Source organism: Enhydra lutris, unplaced genomic scaffold, assembly GCF_002288905.1.
Source record: "Enhydra lutris kenyoni isolate GAN:26980312 unplaced genomic scaffold, ASM228890v2 scaffoldscaffold33, whole genome shotgun sequence".
In the NCBI taxonomy this organism is placed as follows: domain Eukaryota; kingdom Metazoa; phylum Chordata; class Mammalia; order Carnivora; family Mustelidae; genus Enhydra; species Enhydra lutris.
Window position 1 is genome coordinate 16,425,394 of NW_019154117.1, and position 20,919 is coordinate 16,446,312.

General features: G+C 41.6%; 1 protein-coding gene across 2 annotated transcripts in view; it reads left to right on the top strand.

The window, feature by feature from the left end:
• Positions 1-20,919, top strand: part of LOC111153546 (proprotein convertase subtilisin/kexin type 5) — a 455,156-nt gene that overhangs the window by 191,207 nt on the left and 243,030 nt on the right. For both annotated transcript variants that reach the window (XM_022512624.1, XM_022512625.1), the window contains exon 9: positions 6,201-6,301. In XM_022512624.1, coding sequence (XP_022368332.1) covers positions 6,201-6,301 — 101 coding nt within the window. The remainder of the gene's footprint in view (positions 1-6,200; positions 6,302-20,919) is intronic.

Genomic DNA, 20,919 nt, shown 5'->3' on the forward strand with positions numbered 1-20,919 from the left:
AAAGCTTCCCTCTCTCCCCAGCCCCTCCTGTCATTAAATGATCCCTTTCTTTGGGGACTAGTTCAACCTTTGCCCTTTTTCCTCTAGTAATTTGTCTCAGGGCTTGGCATGTGGCAGTGATCGGATTCCTCCTGGGAGGGGTCTTGTGAGCCAAGGGTTGAGAATATAGGCTGTGCTCAGCCCTCTCCTGACGTCATGTTATTTTTTGTGTTCAAAACAAACTTGCCGCCTGGAGTATCTCAGGCTTGGACTGAGTGACCAACCCCATGTGGAGGAATTCTCTTATTGCTCTCAGGGTTCCTAAGCAGCTACGCATTTTCTTTTTTTGCAGAAACATCTCGCTCCCCGCTCCCGCCCTCCCTCGCCACCCCAATCCTTATTCCGTTACAGCTACCGTTCGTGCTGGGGTTGATTTCTATCATCTCTCTGTTTCTTCTTTCGATTTGAGAAATGTTATTATTTTTCAAGCAGAAGACGAGCAAACCCAGATGTCTGTAGTGCGTTTGGAAAGTTGGATACATCATCTCTAGAGAATGTTAAAAAGAAGAAAGGACAGGGGCACCTGAGTGGCTCAGTCAGTTAAGCGTCTGCCTTTGGCTCAGATCATGATCCCAGGGTCCTGGGTTTGAGCCCCACGTCAGGCTCTCTACTCAGTGGGGAGTCGACTTCCCTCTCTCCCTCTCCTTCTCCCCACTCTCCTGCTCGTGCTTGCTTTCTCTCATTTAGTTTCTCTCTCAACTAAATAAAATCTTAAAAAAAAAAAAAAAAAAAGAGGAAAGGACAGTTTATCCCTCAAAACTTCTAATTTCCACTGTGGCCCGAAGGAAAGCGTCGATCAATGCCCACTTGCTGATGGGAACTGGATCTCAAGACCAGTTCCACCGCCATGGCCGGGGGTGGCCTGGAGTGGCCATCTTGGCTTTCATGGAAGGGCTACCCCCTGAGACTCAGCTTTTCCTTTTGGGGCCATGTCAGGATTTTATCCTCTACCACTTACCCATCTCTTTAGTAGCTACGCCTCCTTGGGCAAGTTGTTCCCTCTGAGCCTCCCACTTCCTGAGTTAATAGTGTACTGAGTGTGCAGAGGTTCTGTGGATTTAAATGTAGTTTTATGCACACACATGCATGTGCACACATGTAAACACCTGTTGTGTGCCATCCCCCTTGTTGCAAGTGGTGATGGTTTTCTTTTTTTTTTTTTTTTAGATTTTATTTATTCATTTGATAGATAGAGATCACAAGTAGGCAGAGAGGCAGACAGAGAGAGAGGCGGAAGCAGTCCCGGCTGAGCAGAGAGCTGGACGTGGGGCTCGATCCCAGGACCCTGGGATCATGACCCGAGCCGAAGGCAGAGGCTTTAACCCACTGAGCCACCCAGGTGCCCCTGGTGATGGTTTTCTAAGCCATCCAGCATGGGGTAGCAACAGCGGTGGTGAGGAAGAGCTCTACTTTAGGCCCTGGATTACATGCACACGTATACACACGTACTCTTCTGTAGGTGGCTTCTAAGTGTATGTGAGCTTTATTTAGAGATTTGACAAAAAAACAAACAAACAACAACAACAAAACCTTAAAGTCTTTCTTAATAATTGGAGGGCCTTCAAGTAGAGTCTGAGGGAGCTTGAATGTTAATAATTCAGCTTAGCCAATAAATACTGTGCTTCTGCTCCCTACCTAGCACAGAGCTGAACATGATAGAAATGCAAAAATCATCGACGATGGCAGACTCCTCCAGCAACAGTGGCCTCGCCTTTGTAAGCAGAACCTCCCATTTGCACGTCTCACCTCCAGATTCCCCTAGCAACACCGGGCTGGAGTGCTGTGTGGCCTCCTCGGTCACGACTGCGTTTTAGACCAGACTTCGGTTGAACCCAGGGAGCATGAATTGGTCCTCCATTGCGTTTTATTTTGCTGTGCTTAATAAATCAGCTTCTTCTGTTTTATTCATTGACACATTGAAGATTTATTTTCTGCCTTCATTCCCCCATTGCTTGTTTGAAACAGCTTTTCTGGCACATTCCTCATCCAAATCAAACTCCACACCAGAAACAAATTCAGCATAACAGACAGTAGAATCATTTCATGTTTTAAAAATATCTGCTCGGTTGCTCTTTTAACAGCTAGGAGACAATATGGCCCCTTCAAAAAAAAAAAAAAAAACAGTCGCAAGATATCAGGGAGATAGAAACTCTTAACTCCAGGGTTGCTGTTAAGACTTGCCACTCATGGCCGAAGTCCGCCTGAGCTGAGGTTCCCTGGAGAATTTCCTCAACAGGCTGGAATAAAAGATCCAATCAGCCCAGCTAATGAAATGTGAAATATTAGGAAATAAGAGCTTAGGATAAGAAAAGGCCAGGGTTCTGCTCAGAGGGAGTGAGCCGAGACCTGAACGACACCCACCCCTTCTCACCAAACACCGAAGACATCCCTAACGCGCTGGCATTCCCCAAACCGTCTGCTCTTCATCCTGGGACAGGCCAAACGTCTAATTTGCTCACCAGGATAGCTTTGATCTGGCTCGAGGCCCGGTGTCCTCTCCTGTTTCCGCTCTGACGGATAGGGAGGATATTTTCTTGAGCAATCTGAGAAGTCGCGTGGAGGAGAATTCTGTTTCTGATTTGGTAGTGAACTGAGGGAACCTGGAGCGCGCGAGATGCATCCCCGGGGATCAAAACCAAATTTCAAGACTTGCTTTAAAATGGTATCGAAACTTCCAGGCTTTAGTTTTCTGTTCTCACACGTAGAGCCTCCAGCCTCCGTGACACGGGTCGACTGTTCCACGCAACTTGGCTTTTAAATTATGCTGTCAAGGTTTGCGTGCACGCGTTGTGATGAATGGGGTCCCCCATGTGGTTCCAGTTTTGGGGACATCATTTTTCTTCAAGACTGCATTCTCCTTGGTGGTCTTTGCCTTTTCATTCTAAAGAGACACCTCCAAATTCCCTGATACTGTGACTTCTCCTTATGATGAAAAGCCTGCCTTAGATCTTTCCAGTAATTTATGCCTAAATATTTCCACCAGTGACAGTAACTTCCTCCTGAAATGACCCAGCTGGAATTTCCCCTGAAAGCAGGGTGAGAAGGAGGGAGAGGGAGACTGCTTTTGTTTCTTTCCTCTCCGTTCCTTTTTCCCTTCCACTCTCCCTGGCCTTCATACCTCACCCCCTTTTCGCTCTTTTTTCACTTCTTAGGTTTCCTTTACATAAAGTGCTTGAAAAATAAATAAATAAAGGAGAGCCCAGCGCCAGTCGGGAATTCCACAAGCGTGGCCATATTGAGAGCGTGTAACATGTGGTTGGTGTTTGTATAGAAAAGTACAAGGCGGCTTTTTATTTATGCGTACAGCATGTACGTCTCTACCTGCGGACTCTGTAGGGATGAGCCTTCTTCCTGTTGTGGACCTGACATCCCAAAGTTTTTATCATTCATGTTGGAGGTTGGTGGGAGGTGGCTCTTTATTCGACTCAAAAACGTTGCACACACTTGGAGTGTTTATCCTGGATGGGTTTCTGTGCACGGCAAGGGTCTGGTACAGCTGAAGGACAGGCAAAAGGAGCCAAGTGGGGAGACTTCGTGAAAAATCTTGAATCCAGGCACAAGTCATTGAAAAAAAAGAAAATTTGGCCAAGGAATGTGACCATGAGAGTGAGGTAAAATGAGAAGAATGCAGGCAGGGCCATCTCTCAACAACAGAGGATCTGGAGACTCGGAAACAGACTGTTTCTGGGGTGTTTATGCCTTGACATACGGACCAGGACTTTGGAAAACAAGGCTGCGCGTTGACCAGCAATTTCAAGTGAAGTAGACATCCCTTTAATGGTCCAGCAGTCCCACTTCTGGTCACTTAGTCAAAAGAATTGAAAACAGGATTGTGAAGAGATCTTTGCTTCCCTGTGCTCTTGGCAGCATCATTCACAAGAGCCAAGAGACGGAAGGCACCCAAATGTCCACTGACCAAGAAAGAAAATGTGGTAAATACATACAATGAAATATTATACAGCCTAAAAAGAAGGAAATCCTGCCATGTACTATAACAAAACGAGACTTGAGGACGTTATTCTGAGTGAAATTAGCCAGATCTCTCTCTCTCTCTCTCTCTCTCTCACTCTCTCACTCTCTCACTCTCTCTCTCTCTCTCTCTCTCACACACACACACACACACACACACAGACACACGCGCGCGCGAAGACAAATACATACAATTATGTTTATATGAGGTACCTTAGAATAGTTAAACTCATAGAAACAGTAAAATGGTGGTTACCAAAGGCTGGGAGGAGGGGAGAATGGAGAGTTGTTTAGTGGGTGGAGTTTTTTATTCATACAAGATAAAAATGTGCTAGAGAGATCTTTTGTACAACAGCGTGCATATAGTTAACAATACTATACTCGACCCTTAAAAAGTTGTTGAAATGGTAAATTTGTGTTACATGCTTTTTTACCTCAACAACAACAAAAAAAAAAACCTCAAAAAATACCTTTTAAAGTCAATGAATAAAGATCCAGAAAGTTTCTTATGCAGGAGTGGGTAGGGCTCTGTTTACCCAAACATCTTATAAACATCCAACACGGAGGTTCAGAAGATGGCTAGTTAACCACGTCTGTTCATCAAGAAACAACCTCCCTCGCTTGCCAGACACACTGTGGGGGCTCTTGGCCACCATTCACTTATTTAAGAAAAGAGGGTAAGGCTTGCCTCCTCTCTCCCGCCACCATGTCTTATGGCTCTCTATATTTTTGTTCTATATTTTTGTTCATTCTGCCACTCCTTGGGTATCGGTGCCTCTCTGGTATGGATGGTCTGGTGACATTAAAAGTGTCAAAAGGAACAAAGAAAAGAGAACTGTTGGCCCTGTGTGAAACTAGGTCAGCTATCTTGTCAATGTAGATCTATACCAGATAATTAGAGTCCATTCATACATCCTCAGGGGGCTCTGAGGAAACTATTAGGGGAAGGCTCATTTCTGAAGACTTAGGCAGCACTTTCTTCCTGTGAAGATCAGATTTCTTTCCAAATCAACCAATCTCCACACTCTTCTGGAAGGATACACCTTAGAACCACAGGACTTTGCCTTCAACTGCCTTTGTCCCCCCACACCTTTCCGATGAAATTTCACCTCAGTTATCCTATTTGTACTGATGCCAAACAAAGCTTAACTGCTGTCTTCCAGTAACTTTGAGATGGGCTCCAGCTCACCTCACGAGGCTTGTGCATTCCTGGCAAGAGCAATATCAGCCCCAAGGAGACAAAAGTAGATGGTTCTTGGGGAGGGAGGGTTTTTTAAATCTTAGCTATTTCACTGGTTTGCAAAATCTTACCCCAGCGTGTTTCATTTGTCTTGTGAAGGAGAATCTCACTTCAACTTCTTCTCCCTGAGTGAAATGATCATGAAGGGGAGGTTTAAAAGCAGGGCTCTTGCTGATAGGAATGTTATTCAGACGCAGCTGAAGTAAACTGGATTCAAACCAAGAGGAAAAAAATGATCTAGTTCTCACATTCTGATTTCAAAAATGGAGAAATGGCGAAATCTCCTTCTGTAATACACCGCCAGGCCCTCAGTACGGTAACTTCCCCTCAGGCACCCTAGGTTCAACGTTGTTTTGGGTATTCACGTTCAATCTTTGAGGAGGTCTTGGTTCTTCCCTGCATCATTTCTGTGGATGCCAAAAACCCACGTTCCATCGATGGCAGAGCACGCCTTTGCTTAAAACCCTTGCTTCTCCCAAGGTATCCGTTCTGGAAGGGCAAGGCCAGACCGTGTGCTTTCAGGCTTCCAATGCCTACCTCAGCGTCTGGTGGTTGCTTCAACATATCTGATCATGAAAAATGTTGGGGTCATGAAAGAACTTTAGTTTTAACTAGAGCCGGGTCTGGGGTGAAGCAAGTGGCAAGGGGGGGTTTGAGGGGAAGATGGAAGGGCACCCAGGCATAACCCCTATGTTCCAAGCCAAAGACTTGCCCTAGTCCTGACCCCAGTTTTAACAGAAGTGGAGTCTGATTTCCAAATGCTTCTCTTTTCAAAGTTGATTTGCACAGGCGATTCTCTAGAAGTGATACAGTCACGGAAGTACAGGAACAAGGAATTTAAAACAACTGTTTGAACGCCCCCCTCCATTCTGCTTTTATGAGGGAATTTCATTCTACTTGCATGTGACTCCCATGGCCCCAGAACCCTAAATTTTTCATTTCTGTCTTCTAGATTACTACAGATCTGAGGCAGCGCTGCACGGACAACCACACTGGGACCTCGGCCTCGGCCCCCATGGCCGCGGGCATCATCGCACTGGCCCTGGAAGCCAAGTAAGCCTTTATCTCCCTATGTCTCCGCTGATGACAGCCCCTCATCTCAACGACCACTTACCCATCCCCTATGATAGAATCCCTAGCATGAGAACCCAGAATAGAACCTTCTAAGTCCCACCTTTAAAACGCCAAAGATGAAGATTTTAGCAAGAATTGTTTTCCCTATATTAAGAAAAAAAAAAAAAATTTTTTTTTTTTTTTTTTTGGTTTTTATATCCTTAAAAAATCAAACTGTCTAATTATTTTATTATGGAGTCATAGTGCAAGCGTGCCAATTGGCTCCAACACTCTTGCCTTGTTGAGGTTTTTATTCTAGTCTGGGAATGTTCCTGTGAGTCTCAGAGCAGTCGGGGCCCCTTTCCCTGAGGAACAGTGAGGCAGCTCAAATTCCAGGACAATAGCGCTCCCCCTGGGGGACAGACTGTGTCCAGGTCCTATGACAGAAGCGCAGGGACAGGAACAACCCATCTACCTTCTGTCCTGTTCAACACGGTCAAATTCTATGTCTGAAAGACCCATTTGAAGAGGCCCCTTAGATGATGTGCGGTCGGTCTCACCTTTTTCTAAACACCAACAGATTTTTCTCTCTTAACTCTTTGAAATCACTGACCTTAATTCTTTCAAAATCTCACAGATCTACACTCTCTTACCCTCACTTTCAAAATCCAAAACGTCCAGAAAACTGGAAGTTCTTTTGCACATTTGACACACAATGTCCTCTCATGGCAAAGCTTGCCCTGAACTGATGTGAGGCCTTTTACAGTCTTTGTTGTGAAAATTCCTACATTTTACCACAGAAATATGAATGTGTTTGATTACAAGGTGCTGGCTCAGACCCCCCCCCCTACCCCCACCACCTCCATTGGAAGTTTTGTGTAATATATGCTCTGGATGCCATAGCTGAAAAATTTTTGAATTCCAAGCACATCAGGTCCAAAGATTTTAGAAAAGGGACAGTGGGCCTGCACTCTGACCCCTCCTACAAGGGGACCATAAAAGCAACTGAAGTAATAACATAAGTGTTTTTCCAAAAATAGCCTTGCACCTCTGCCTGAGGGAGGAAGGGAAAGATCCTTCGATTTAGTCCTACCCTAACATACAGCAAATGCAAGAATCATGACAAGACTCAGTACTTCAATAAGAAAGGTTCTGGCTTGTTCTCAGTACCTTTACAAGCTGCTGCTTTTTAAGGCAGGGGGCCTGGTGAAGTCTCTCGGGCCTTAAAGTAATATAGAAAGTGTACATTATAAGCCATGGAAAGCCTTGGAGTAAGACAGGCAGAAAAACAGAGCTTTGGTTGTGGGCTGCTGTAGTCTGTTCAGACCACTATCACAAAATACCATAAATGGGGTAACTTATAAACCACAGACACTTTTTTCTGCTTTTGTTGGAGGTCTGGAAGTCTAAAATCGAGATACGGGCAGATTTGGTGTCTGGTGAAGGTCCATTTCCTAAGTGGGTCCCGTGGTAGCAAGAAGGGGCGAGACAAGGGAGCTCTCTGGGGTCTCTTAAAAGGGTACTAATCTCACTCATGAAGGCTCCACCCTCCTGACCTAATCACCTCCCAAAGGCCGCACGTCCTAGTACCATCATGGTGGGCAATAGGTGTCTACATATGAATTTTGTGGGGATGGAAACATTCCGGACATGGCAGGTGTCCTATCTCTTCTTGGCCTCTTGCCTAAGCATTGGTGCTAAGGGAAGCCCAGCTTCCCACAGATGTTTGTTTTCCTTCCTTTTGGATGAGGTTAAATATTAGTCATTTCAGCATATTCTATCTTTTAAAGATTTTATTTGTCAGAGGGAGAGAGAGAGAGCACGTAGAATATTCTGTCTTTTAACGTGGTGGAAGTTCGGGTGTAGCAAAGAACTTGCACTGACCCTGTTACATTTCACTGGGCAGTTCTGCCCCCGGAAGTCTCCATTAACTGTCTGTTTTTAAGATGGTCACTGTTGGATTTTTGAAAATATATTATCTTCATCCTGAAATTCTGGGGTGTTTCTCGGGAGTATTTCCTGAGGCACAAAATACCGAAGGGAAAGAAAAGTCTGCATCTCCCCGTTCCCCCCCAAAATGGTTGTCATCTCAAACTCAGCAACCAAGGGTCCGGTCTGTGACTGTAGACCTATGTGATACTCAGTTCCTCGGGATATTGCTGTAACACTAATATTTCAACAATTCTTTTGAGCACTATTTAAGCTCAAATGGAAAATCCTTAACATTTGTGCCCCAAACAGCCCACTCAGAGAAGTTCACTTTGGGGCTGGAAACACTCTGAAAGTCTTTGTCTGTTTTCTCTTTGTCAGCATTTTGAGCATTTTTAAAGACTCTTTTTTGCCACAACTGTGATGGGTGGAAGGAAGGTTGCAGGATATACTCTACCTGGCAAAATCGACTGTAGATTAAGATTTTAAGCAGTTCAGTTTGATCATGGGGCCAAAGTAGAAGGCCAGTAATCTGATGAAATAAGAAAGGATTGGCCTTGCTCTTAACTCCATTGGCTTGTTCTACAGGCCAGTCTTTGCCTCCGAGTGAAGGTGGAGGCTAGGAGAAAGCCGTCTGAGGATTAAATGAAAGGGTCAGACCTGATTGATCTACGGGGATCAATAATTTCCTCCCACATAAGGAAGATGTACCTGGAACTAAGAAATTGGAGCCAGGAGCTCCGCCAACCTCACCCACTCCGCAGCCCCCACACCCTTTCCCCAAGATCTCCTCTTATCCTAGTACTTTCTAGCAATACTTGGACCTTGGTATTTGGAGAGTCTCCCTCTCCTCTCACAAGCTGAAAAGCCTCATCTACAAGATAGTCCCTTGTAAGAAGAGAGGAGAAAAAGCCAGAGCGAGGCAGTTATGCCCCAGGACACTGCCACACTGCAGACACGCATCCCCTGTGCAGGTCAGTGAGGACCAGTGAGACTCAGGGCTGGGATGAAGAACCACCGGCGCGGGCTTCGGTCCCTGTTGATTGGCATCGCCCAACCCTCCATGTCCTGGAGGGAAGCAGCTTCATTTCTCCGAAGGTCACTAGACTACAGTATCTACTCAGGGAAAGCTCCCACCTCCTGAGCTCCCCGCAGCCTGATTTCTCCGCACCTGCAGGTGCCTGCCTGTGTCAGAACAGTAGATCTCCCTTTGGAGCCCATTGAAGCGTTGGGCTCTCTACCATTTGGATTCTTCCTGCTCCCCTCCCCTTGGAGATTTTCCCAAAAAACAAATGAACAGAAACCCAAAAAAACACCTTGTTAGGAATCGAAGAGGAGAGAAAACAAAAACAGATGCAAACCACAGAAACAGATAAGCTTCCAGGGTGCAGATCTCTTATCCCAGCCCGACAAAAGCTGGGTCATGAGTTAACTCGGCTGTGACGGCTCACAGGACAGACACCCCTCCCCCAACCCCCGGCCCAGGCCATCCTTTTCCCATGAATGTGTAGGAACATGTGTCATAACAGACTCCCCCCATCCCCATAGCACACCCCAGATCTCAGGTAAAGTGAATCCTCCCAAGACAGGAGGGATTTGGAATGGCTCTAAAACTCTGCCACCTTTCCTGCTCTTTCTGGGTTTGAGCTCTCCTGCCTCTGACGCCTGATCTCAGGCTTTGCCTTTCTAGTAAATAAGGTAGTTTCCTTCCCTCCCAAGGACGTGGCCCGGGCACCAAAAGTTGTACATTTCTTAGCTTTCTAGAAATCGTAAGCAATTTCAGAATGAGAGATAAAACTGCACTCTCGAAAGAGAGGGGAGAAAACTTCTTGTGTTGGGGTGCTCTTGTCCTGTGTTCAGTGATATTTCAATGATTTGGGTTTTGTGGAGTTGGAAGGAATTTTCAGGTTTTTCAGCAGAGTGTAAATATGTAATCAGTGATTAGGAGTGAACTAATTATCATTTGGGCTGTTGCTGCTTCAAGTAATGTCTTTTTGTACAGCGTAACTCAGAAAGTTCTGGTAAAATGAGTGTTCTTAAATGAAGAAAGTAGTGAAGCATGACTAATGGTTTTAGGGGAGCAGCCTAGAAGAACACCAGGTCACATGTAAAAACAGCCTTGCATCTTGACACAAATATATATGTATATATTGCTGGTCCTCTAGCCTCTGGGAAGAGAAAAGACAGTTGTTAGTACATGATGTTTCCTACTAAGCGGTTTATAAAATAAAAATTGAAATAATTGATGTTCATAAAAAGATACTGTTCAGATTACTTTTTTAAAGACTTTATTTGATAGAGAGAGAAAGAGAACATGAATGGGGGAAGGGCAGAGAGAATGAGAGAAGCAGACTCCCCACTGAGTATAGAGCCCAACATGGGGCTCGATCCCAGAACCTCGAGATTATGACCTGAGCAAAAGGTAGAGCTTAATGAACTGAGCCACCAAGGTGCCCCTACTATTCAGTTTCTTATACTGTTTTACTGAAAGCTTCCCTGATCTGAGTCTGTAACTATTAGCTTATTCTGAATATCCTGAGCTAATGCTGGTAATTGAAAATATAAAAGACTCCAGTAAACTAGCTTCTCTATTAAGTTTACTAAAGAGGGAGCCTGCTTCCCTCTCTCTCTCTGCCTGCCTCTCTGCCTACTTGTGATCTCTGTCTGTCAAATAAATAAATAAATAAATCTTTAAAAGAAAGAAAGAAAGAAACCTTTTGGCCTTAAGTTGCAAATAGGTCTCTCATTAGAAATTTGAATAATATATATTGAGCAATCAAGAACTGTTGCACAATGAATGGTCAATAAAAGGGACTGAGTTGGGTAGAAATTTCTAAAATTATTTAGGACTCTGAGAAGGAGTATAACTGATACACAGAACATTCCACTGATCCTTGTTTTAAGTGACCCGGAAGCATTTTCCTCAGATTTCAGATCTCAGGGGCCTCAGGAATACCTTCCTTTGAGAACATCTCATCTCACATATCTGGACCTAACTTCAGAGAATACACAAATTAGGGTGGCAGAAAATACACAAATTCTGTACTAGAAATATACCTGAAGTGTATTAAGCATTTGCTGCTTCTGGTATGCTAGCTTCATGGGCACATAGACACACACATCTCTCGGTAGGCTCGTCTCCTTCTTATTAACTGTCTGTTCTCTCCGAGTTCAGACGTCCCACTGGAACATATCATATACATATTTGTAGAACACAGGTTCTAGAATGTATAGAGAGAGGATATAGTATTAGGTAACTTAGTTAATTTGTTGTTGTACTACAGATGTTTTTATATGAATTCTCTTCCAATTGAGGCTTAAACTCCTTGAGAAGAAGGGTTGTACCTTTCGGTCTTTATTTATATGCATATAACAAATATCTGATACATACTAAAAAAAAATTAAAGCATCATGCTACATGCTAAGTGAATTAGGCAGGACATAATTCAGATATTTGCAAAACCTGTTGCTTGCCTTCAAAGGGAGGCAGATGTACACTAACATATATGCATGAATTGTTTACAAAAGCCAGTGCAATCATTTTGGGGGAGTGTGCAGGATTTGGCGGAAAACAGAAATGGCCAGCCTCCATGATCCAACTTGGAACTTTGGCTCCATGACGCTTTCATATCCTCCGTGACATCTAAGCAGAGTGTTTTGCAAAAGGTCATTTCCGAACAAACATTAGATCAATCCATCTAGTCCAGCCTTCTTATTTTTGTACCCAGGAAATGAGGTGAACAGCGTTGCTCAATTTCACATATTCGTTGTTTTTATCTTTTAGTTCCTCTCGTTGGTGTTGATTAAATGACTTCTCCCCACCCCACATCAACTCATCCCTTACCCAGTTTACTGATTGTTCCTTAGAACTGGGCTTAACACGGGTAAAATAAAGGCATGATGTTATTCCCTCCCTTCGCTTCCAAGAGAAGTCCCTCTACCTTTGATCTTTAGTGAAAGGGATAATGGAAGACACAGAAAGGTCAGTGTGTGAAGAATTAGAGATGTGTTGAGCCACAAGATGATTCACACCATATGCTGTTGATTTCAGAAAAACCATTCTGAAAATTCTCTTCTCAGGAAATTCAACTTACCATCTGCATTTCTTCTAAACCTACAACGTCCATCTATATAAATGTTACGCTGTTCCTACTGATCAACCACTTTATGCCTTTGCTCTGCCTTTCATTATAACCTCTGTCTTACCTGTGTATGTTTCCAATGGAGGAAAAATATGAGGGAATGCCCTCAAATATTTGAGATTCAGTTACTGAGAGAAATCCATACCTGGGACAGTTGAGATGGTGCCTGGAGTTTTTAATAAGCTGAGTTAAAGTAACTAAGGAGGGGCTTCAAAGTTCTAGAACTGACCATTGTGTGGGGAGCCCACATAAGAAAGACTTGATAGACATAAACATTTCTAAATATTGGGGTTAGCATCTTAGGCCTGATATCTTATAAACTCTTCTTATCTTCTCTTTTTTTTTTTAATTAAAAACACATTTCAGTATAAAATGTTCCATCAGAAGTTCTCCTAAGGGCCACATTCCTCTGTACGAAATGCTGCAGTGGGCAGGGAGGCAAATGCATTTGGTTGTTGAGGTAAAATAGCAGAGAACATATCAACTCTTAGCTTTTAGGAGGATTTTCTTATTTCACTTAGAACTTCAGAATCACATGCACAAAGAGTGAGAATACAGGCCAGGAGCCCCGATTCTGTAGAATGACATCCTTACAGGGTAAGGATGGAGTTAACACGCTCTCCCTCTTCCCCCACACTCTCAGAGTTTCTCGAGTACTATAATGTTGTAGTTTGGAATTAGCATTTAGCCGAGATTTCTGGCATGAAGGGTTGGGATCGGAGCATGAGGAGGGTGGGGAGACTTAAAATGTGATCAGGGAGGAGAGCTGAAGAGGTTTGTGAGGTAAAAACAGTGCACATTTCCACTTGAGGCCCAGCGGACAGAGAAGGGATGCACGGTCCTGGATGATTCCCTATAGTGAAATAATTGTAACCAGACCCACAGAGCAGTTACTGTGGGCCTTCTGCCAGCACTGTGCTTGAAAATAGCTTTGTTATGTCTACACACACACAGACAATACACTGTGTCCTCTAGCATTTTCCTAGTTCAAATTATGTGGAAGCCAATTTTCGTCGGTCTCAGCTTTGTACCTAACTAGTGGTTAATGGCTTAAAACAATGCAGCTTCCAAGGGTGTCCTGTATTGCAGGGAAAGCCCTGGTCAGGAGGCTTCTTCAACCTGTATTGTCTTGAGATTAAGCCCGATGTTTTCTGTCCCCTTCCTGAGATGAGGACACGAGGAAGGGATGGATAGTTGAGTCGCCCGGAGACTGAACTGATGACAGAGAAGTCATCAGGTGATTGTTAGCTGCTGCTTTTGCTTAGTTTTATTTTCAAAAATATAGGATTCACTGAACATATTTTGCTCTTATCGCTATAATAATGAAGATTGCTTCTTAAGAAGAGTAGTTCTCGGTTCAGTTGCGATCGCCAGCATTTTTCCTTGCCAGGTGTCATATGTTATGTTAGAAATGTCTCATGTTGTAAGTATCTGATTTGTGATTTAACCTAAGCAGGATCGCTTTAAGATTGAAGGTGGGAATCGAGCCCCGCATTGGGCTCTCTACTCAGCAGGGAGCCTGCTTCCTCCTCTCTCTCTGCCTGCCTCTCTGCCTACTTGTGATCTCTGTCTGTCAAATAAATAAATAAAATCTTAAAAAAAAAAAAAGATTGAAGGTGGAAAAGACCTTTATGGTGTCTTCTGGGACTTGACTCATTTTATAATAATTATATCATTATCTATCATATGCTAGGCTCTCCACTATCTTGACAAGAATTCCATCTAAAAGGACCCTATGCCTGAGAATTCTATAAATAATGATACCACTTTGAGAAAATAGCAATGTAGAAAGCTTCTCTTGGTTGAAGCCTAGGGTTGGGGCAGTGGGGTGTGTGAGAAGGGGTTTTGAAAGGAAACTTCTAATCTCATTTTTCTCATCTCTGAAAGTCACTAGTAAAGAGAACATGGGTATTGGTATCATTGAGCTTAGATGGAATCATCCATTCATTCAGTAGACCTGTATCAATGGTCTACTCATCGGTTCCTACACTAGACATTGTGAATTGTACGGTGGGTTGGCAAACATGGAATTTTGTCTTCTTTGGCGAAGCAGTCTATAACGAACAAATATAATAAACTTATAGATGATAAGTACTAAGAACAACACAAACAGAGTAGAATAATGGAGAGTAATTTGATGAAGGGAACCATTTTGTCTAGAGTGATCATGGAGAGAGACCGTTTGGAGGAAGTGACGTTTTAGCTGAGACCTGAAATATACGAAGGCTCGCTCGTAGAGAACTGGACGAAGCATTGCAGGGAGAGGGAGGAGCAAGTTGGGAAGACCGTGTAGTTGGAACAAGGTTCCTGGGTTTGAGAAATGGGAAGATAAGCATGGACACTGTGAGCTGAGGGTTTGGAAGAGCCCAGATCCCAGAAGGCATCATAACAAGTAAGCATGACTGAGATCTATGGAGCCTTTTAAGGATGGAGAAATGATTTGATTAAAATTTTTAAAGATCATTCCAGCTTCTCCATGAAGAACTCTTGGTGTAGGAGCAAAGCAGGTACCATTTTGAAAGCTAGTACCATAGTTCAGGAGAGATTAGGGTAGCCTGGTCAGGGTGATGATGATGGAGACAGAAAGAAGTGGATAGATCTGATGTTCATTCTGCAGGTACAGCAAACAGGGAATGAATTAGAATAATGTGCTTTGGAGGAAAAGAAAAACTCAAGGCTGAGGTCTAGTTTCTTAGCAGAACTCTTGGGTAGATTATATACCATTTACTGAAATAGACACCCTTTATTCTTTCCACGGGATTCTGAGAATTAAAAGAAGCATAAATACCCATGGGACTAGATCTCTGGGCCTCCGTGTCTTGCAACAAGACCCATAGCCAGTAGCCAGTTTCTCTTACAATTACTGACTGCACTTTGGTGCATTGGCTCCCCCAGCAATTTATTTCTTCTTAGAAAATGCTTTTCACTAAGATCATGGTGGCTATAAAGGACTAAGACCATTTGCATTTTTAAAAAGAGAGAAAATAAAGAATATGGATTTATTTACATTATAAATGGCTCATCTACTGCTTTATCCTTTCATTTTAATAGGGTGATAATAGCAAATTGATTTTTATGCAGTTACCCCATCAGATTGCTTAGAAAACCTAATGAGTTAGTGGGTTCTTCAAGAAATATCTAAAATTTAGTATTTAAATTTAATCCCTTGAGGGTTTGTGGATTTTATTCATTGCCAGGAAATTTTTGTTCTTGATAATGTCTATGGTAACACCCTAAATACTATCAAATATAATTTTTCTTACTAAGAATAAGAGTAGCTCCCATCCCCCCAACCCTGGATCCATTATAGTTTCATACCATAGTTTGCTAACTTAATCACTTTAATCAAAGCATACTTCAGTTCATTCTGCAAAGTGACTTACTGTATGGCTTCATCAAATATCACTATCTTTGTATTTGAACATTCTCAGATATATTCTTAAACTCTATATTGAAACCCAGTTAGAACTCAATGCTATTTTTATATCGGTTCTTCTTGAGTTTTGAATCAGTCTTGTAAACGGTCACGTTGTCTTAGCCTATCATTTTTTACTTCTAGGGTATTTTTGTGTCATTTGTTCAGAAGAGAATAATTGTTCCTTGTGACACTATTATTATTCTGTGTTTAGCTGATCCCAGCATTCTTTTTACTCTGTTTTTGAAGAATCATAATACATTTTGCCATCCGTAGGAGAGAAATATAGAGAAGTAGAAATGACAGACTGAAAAGCATGTCATTTCACTAGCATACAAGATTTATGCATTCTGACCTCAACAAGTCGATGATGGCATTTAATTTGTCAAGAGCTCAAAGCGACAAACTCACAGTGAAGTAATCTGGGATACTGGAATGCAACCTGCACACAAAGAGAAAGATATTTTGTGTGTCAAAGACTGGCTTATTTCTGGCCATCTTGGATTTCTTTTCTCCATTTGTGATGATTCTGAACCTTACTGAGTAACCATATGGGTGACCAAGGCAAAGTAATCTTTTATGTTCTTTGCATATCCTGGAAAAACAATATTCCCGTGAAGCCTGGTAGTGCCTTTCTAACCCATAAAGACATAGTACATCTGACCGCGACATGCTGTGTAGGAGAGAGAAGTTTCTTGTTGCCTCAGTTGAGTGTGGAAATAGTGCATCAGAGTGCAAAAAGGTAAAATCAAAAAATAAAATGATGAAAAATAAAAACAGCAGACAGCTGTCACCAATTGCTTGTTCTGTGCCAAGTACGGGGCGGAGATCTTTTATGGGTTATCTCAGTCCTCAAAGCAGTGCTGTAGGTAGGCATTAGCCTCCTGTTTCAGATGTGGGAAGAGGCTTAGAAGTTTATCCAGGTGAAAGGGGTAGATCTAGAAATGGAATTCAAGGTGACGTGACACCAGAACACACTATTACACCACATCACCTTTCCGCTGTAAGAGCTATAACAAGATATGCTTTATTGCAAATGGCCGCCAGGGCCGGGAGTACGGAGAAGGTTGGCAAACTTTGAACAGGGATAATTTAGAAGGACTTTATAGAAAAAAAAAAGGAATTCAAGCTATACTCTGAAGATTTTTTTTTTTTTCAGATTTAGTATGTATGAGTCATACAGAATCTTGTTTAAAAATGTAGATTTTGAGGGCACCTGGCTGGCTCAGTCAGGAGAGCATGTGACTCATGATCTCAGGACTGTGAGTTCAAGCCCCAGGTTGGGTATCAAGATTACTTAAAAATAAAATCCTTTTTAAAAAAGCAGATTTTGAAGCCCTCAATATAGTTTGGGTGATTCGATTACATGGGGTCCATAGACCACAGGAAGAAACCATCGCCCTAGCCTGTCCGCTGTCTTGAAAGTGAGGTTGTGCAGTAGCCCCAACAGAACCAAGAATAATATTGGGCACATAGTAGGCAATCGAATATTCATGTAATGAGGGAATGAATCCGTGGAGAGAAGGAAGTCTCCCTTTAATTATTGAAAAGTATGAATTAGGTATCTGTTAAGGTAGCTGTAGATGGTAGGGTATCCATGCCAACAAATTTAGTTTTAATTCCAAATGTTGATTGACTGATTCAAGAAATACTGAGAGTCATGCTTGTTACCATCATCTCTATTTTGAAACACCTTCTTCCCCATCTTGGAAACTGCAATACACGTATAGTCATTGTTGGAATCTTTAGCATCAGAATTCTGATGTAACTCTAAGTGTGTCTGGCACCATGCGTAGAACTAGAATACATCTGTGAGCAAAACATGGATGTTCCATGCGAATCTGCCAGAAATGGTACAGTAGGTTCATCCCAAATGCATGTGATGCTTTGAACCTGGCTCCCAGAGAACATGCATTCCAGTGAAGGGAGGCATACAAGTTAATTACATCTGACAGTAAGTGCTATGAAAGAAAAAAATAAAGGATGATATTGTGATAGCATGTGCTGATGGGCTAAGGGTAGGGAAGGGTCATAATGGCAAATAAGGGAAGGATTAGGTAGGGCCACCAATGAGATGACAGTATTTTTGCTGAAAGTGAAGTCATAAATGTGATCCAACTTACACTTGGTTTTTTTGAGTTTTCCTGAGTTATTATTTGATTGCAGCATTAGCTGAGTTTCACCCTTTCTTATCCAATGCTACTTGACATCATAACCAAGCCTTAGATAACAGAAGTCCAAATGAAGAAGAGAAACAATCCATATTTTTAAATTTCTACCAATATTTAGAAATATGCCTGTACATGATTGAAAACTGGACATCCCTTCAAAGTTTAAAATTATTCATCCAGAATCCAGTAAAGGCTTTAATTTGTCTTTTTTAAAGACAATTAGTTATCTGTTTTTGACAATTGTCTTTTAAATTAAATTTTTTTTTTAAAGGGGTGGGTAGGGACAGAGGGAGGGGGAGAGAATCTTAAGCAGGCTCCATGCCCAGTATGGAGCCAAATGCAGAGCTTGATCTCAGAACCCTGAGATCATGACCTGAGCCAAAATCAAGAGGTGGAAGCTTAACTGACTGAAGCACCCTGATACCCCTCAACTTTCTATTTTTGGTGGGCATGACAGTTTATCTGGAAAACTTGATACACTACCAGGGTATGTTGGGAGGAGGGAAGAGAATCAAGGGAAATTTAAGGCAGGCTCTCAGAGAAGTCTGCTTGTTATTTGGCCATTGGAAACCTTTATAACTGACTTGAAAGAATATAAGAGGGAGATTTCCTGGAGAGAGTATGATCTGGGAGTGATCATATTAGTCAAGCTGTATTCTTATTCATCGCTCTGAATTTAGGTGCCATTGGAGTTGACATCTAATAGCCTCATTACCATAGCAGATGTATCCCATTTTATAATTTTCATTGTGCTAAAATTCTCCATTATAGGCAATACTTTACCTGAAATATAAAATACTTGTGATCAGTTTGTCTGAGAAATCATAACATTGGAAGGTTGCCCAGAGCCCATCTGGTCTGTAGAGATGCTATTTAGTGAGAATGTTCAAGGATCACCAGGCAAAGGAGAATAATATTAGTAATGTAAAGTAAGTTATTTTTAAAATAAAGGGCTTTTTTTTTTTTTTTTAAATTAAGTGGCTTATTTGGAAATTAAGCACTATTTTGGTATAAAATTTTCTTAATTGTATGAAATGATGCTGTCCTTATTCAGCAAAATTAAGTTACCAGCCTTCCACTGATTTCATTTGCACTAAAATATTGAACACTGAAGGATCCCAGAAGAGCAAACCTATCTCCACCAATATTGCTAGCAGTAGAACCATTTAAAAAAATAGATTGTTATTACTAAGATAATACATACCTGTTGTAAAAAAGAGACTATAAAGAGCATACAAATATAGAAGCAAAAATCAAAACTCTCCCTACACAACTTTCAACAACTCAGCAATTTTTTTATGCTTGAATAGTAAAGTAACTCCATAATACTATGATGCCCATTCCAAATATTCTTAATGTATACAATGTATTTATTGCAACAGTATTTCCTACTTTATTGTCTTCAATCTGCCTGTCACCTTCCCTTCAGATCCTGTGTTCATTTTGTCTTCCTTCTTCCATTAGTTTTTTGGTTTTTTTTTTTTTTTTTGGTTTTTTTTTTTTTATCGGTTTAATGCAAAACCATCTGTTTTACCTACATAATGCTTTGTCCAACATAAGCAAGCTTAGAAATAAGAAGATTTTAGGTCATTGTCGATGTCTATGGCTACTTGTTGGAAATTGGGTGTTGAGAAATTCCTGAATTCTAGGAACTAAAGTTCAAATTGAATTACAAAAACATGATTCCAAGCCACTCAAAACGGATGTAATGCTGTGAAACCTCTATGAATCACGTACCAATCTTTTTTGTTAATATTTTTCTTATCAGTATATGCTCCATATATTACCTCTGGCCATAGTTATTACAAATAGTTTATCAATTTGTCATTTGTTTCAAGTTTGCTTCAGATTGTTTTGACAGATGGGACTTTTTTCTTTGTTCTTTCATTATTAGTAGTCAATTCTCTGTGTCCTTGATAAATTCTTCAGTTAGTCATGACTCATCTTTTTGTACCTCCTGAAGAATGTTACATATGCTTATAAAAACTATGTATGCTTTCCCCCTAAAATAATCCCAAACATATATATAGCAGAGGATTTGCTGTATCCCAGGGTAATCTACGGACCCCAAGTTAAGAGCTCATATTAGAAACTCCTTTCCAAAAAAAAAAAAAAAAAAAAAGTCCTTTCCTATGTCAATTACCAACTTCCATTTTTCATCTAGGGTTTTCTCATTTCATTTTTCAGTAGAATATTTTTTTTTTAAAGATTTCATTCATTCATTTGACAGACAGAGATCACAAGTAAGCAGAGAGGCAGGCAGAGAGAGAGAGAGGGAAGCAGGCTCCCCGCTGAGCAGAGAGCCCGACGCGGGACTGGATCCCAGTACCCCGAGATCATGACCTGAACCGAAGGCAGCGGCTTAACCCACTGAGCCACCCAGGTGCCCCCATTTTTCAGTAGAATTTATTTTGGCATTCAGTATGAGGATTTAAGTTGAATTTTTATAGAGATCCATTTACTGGATGCCATTTCTTATGTAATCCATCTCCAAAAACAATTTGTTTTGCGTTCCAGTCATTGAATTTATCAAGGTCTCCCTTGAGTTTTCTGCTTATTATTCTGTCAGTTTTTTTGACATTTCAGTATCATTCCACTTTTTAAATTTTTCTTTAAGCGTTTTTACCTATTTATTTTTCCAGGAAAAATTTAGAACCCTTTTGCCATGTTGCCCAAAACAGTCTGAGTGACAATTTATGACAACTGTGTGAATCTGGGCTTCTTTATAACAGTTGGTTTTCCCATTCAAGAATATCTGCCTCTGAATTATTCAGATCTCTCTTTTATTGGCAAAATAACATTTCAGGCTTGTCCTTAGTTCCATACTCTTTGGTTTAGACTTATTTTCGGAATGGTAAATACTTGTATGCTCTGCTGTTACCATTTTGCCCTTAACTAGTTATTGCTCATGTTTAACACATACAATTTTTTGTATATTTTTCTTTTCTCTAGCCCCTTTAA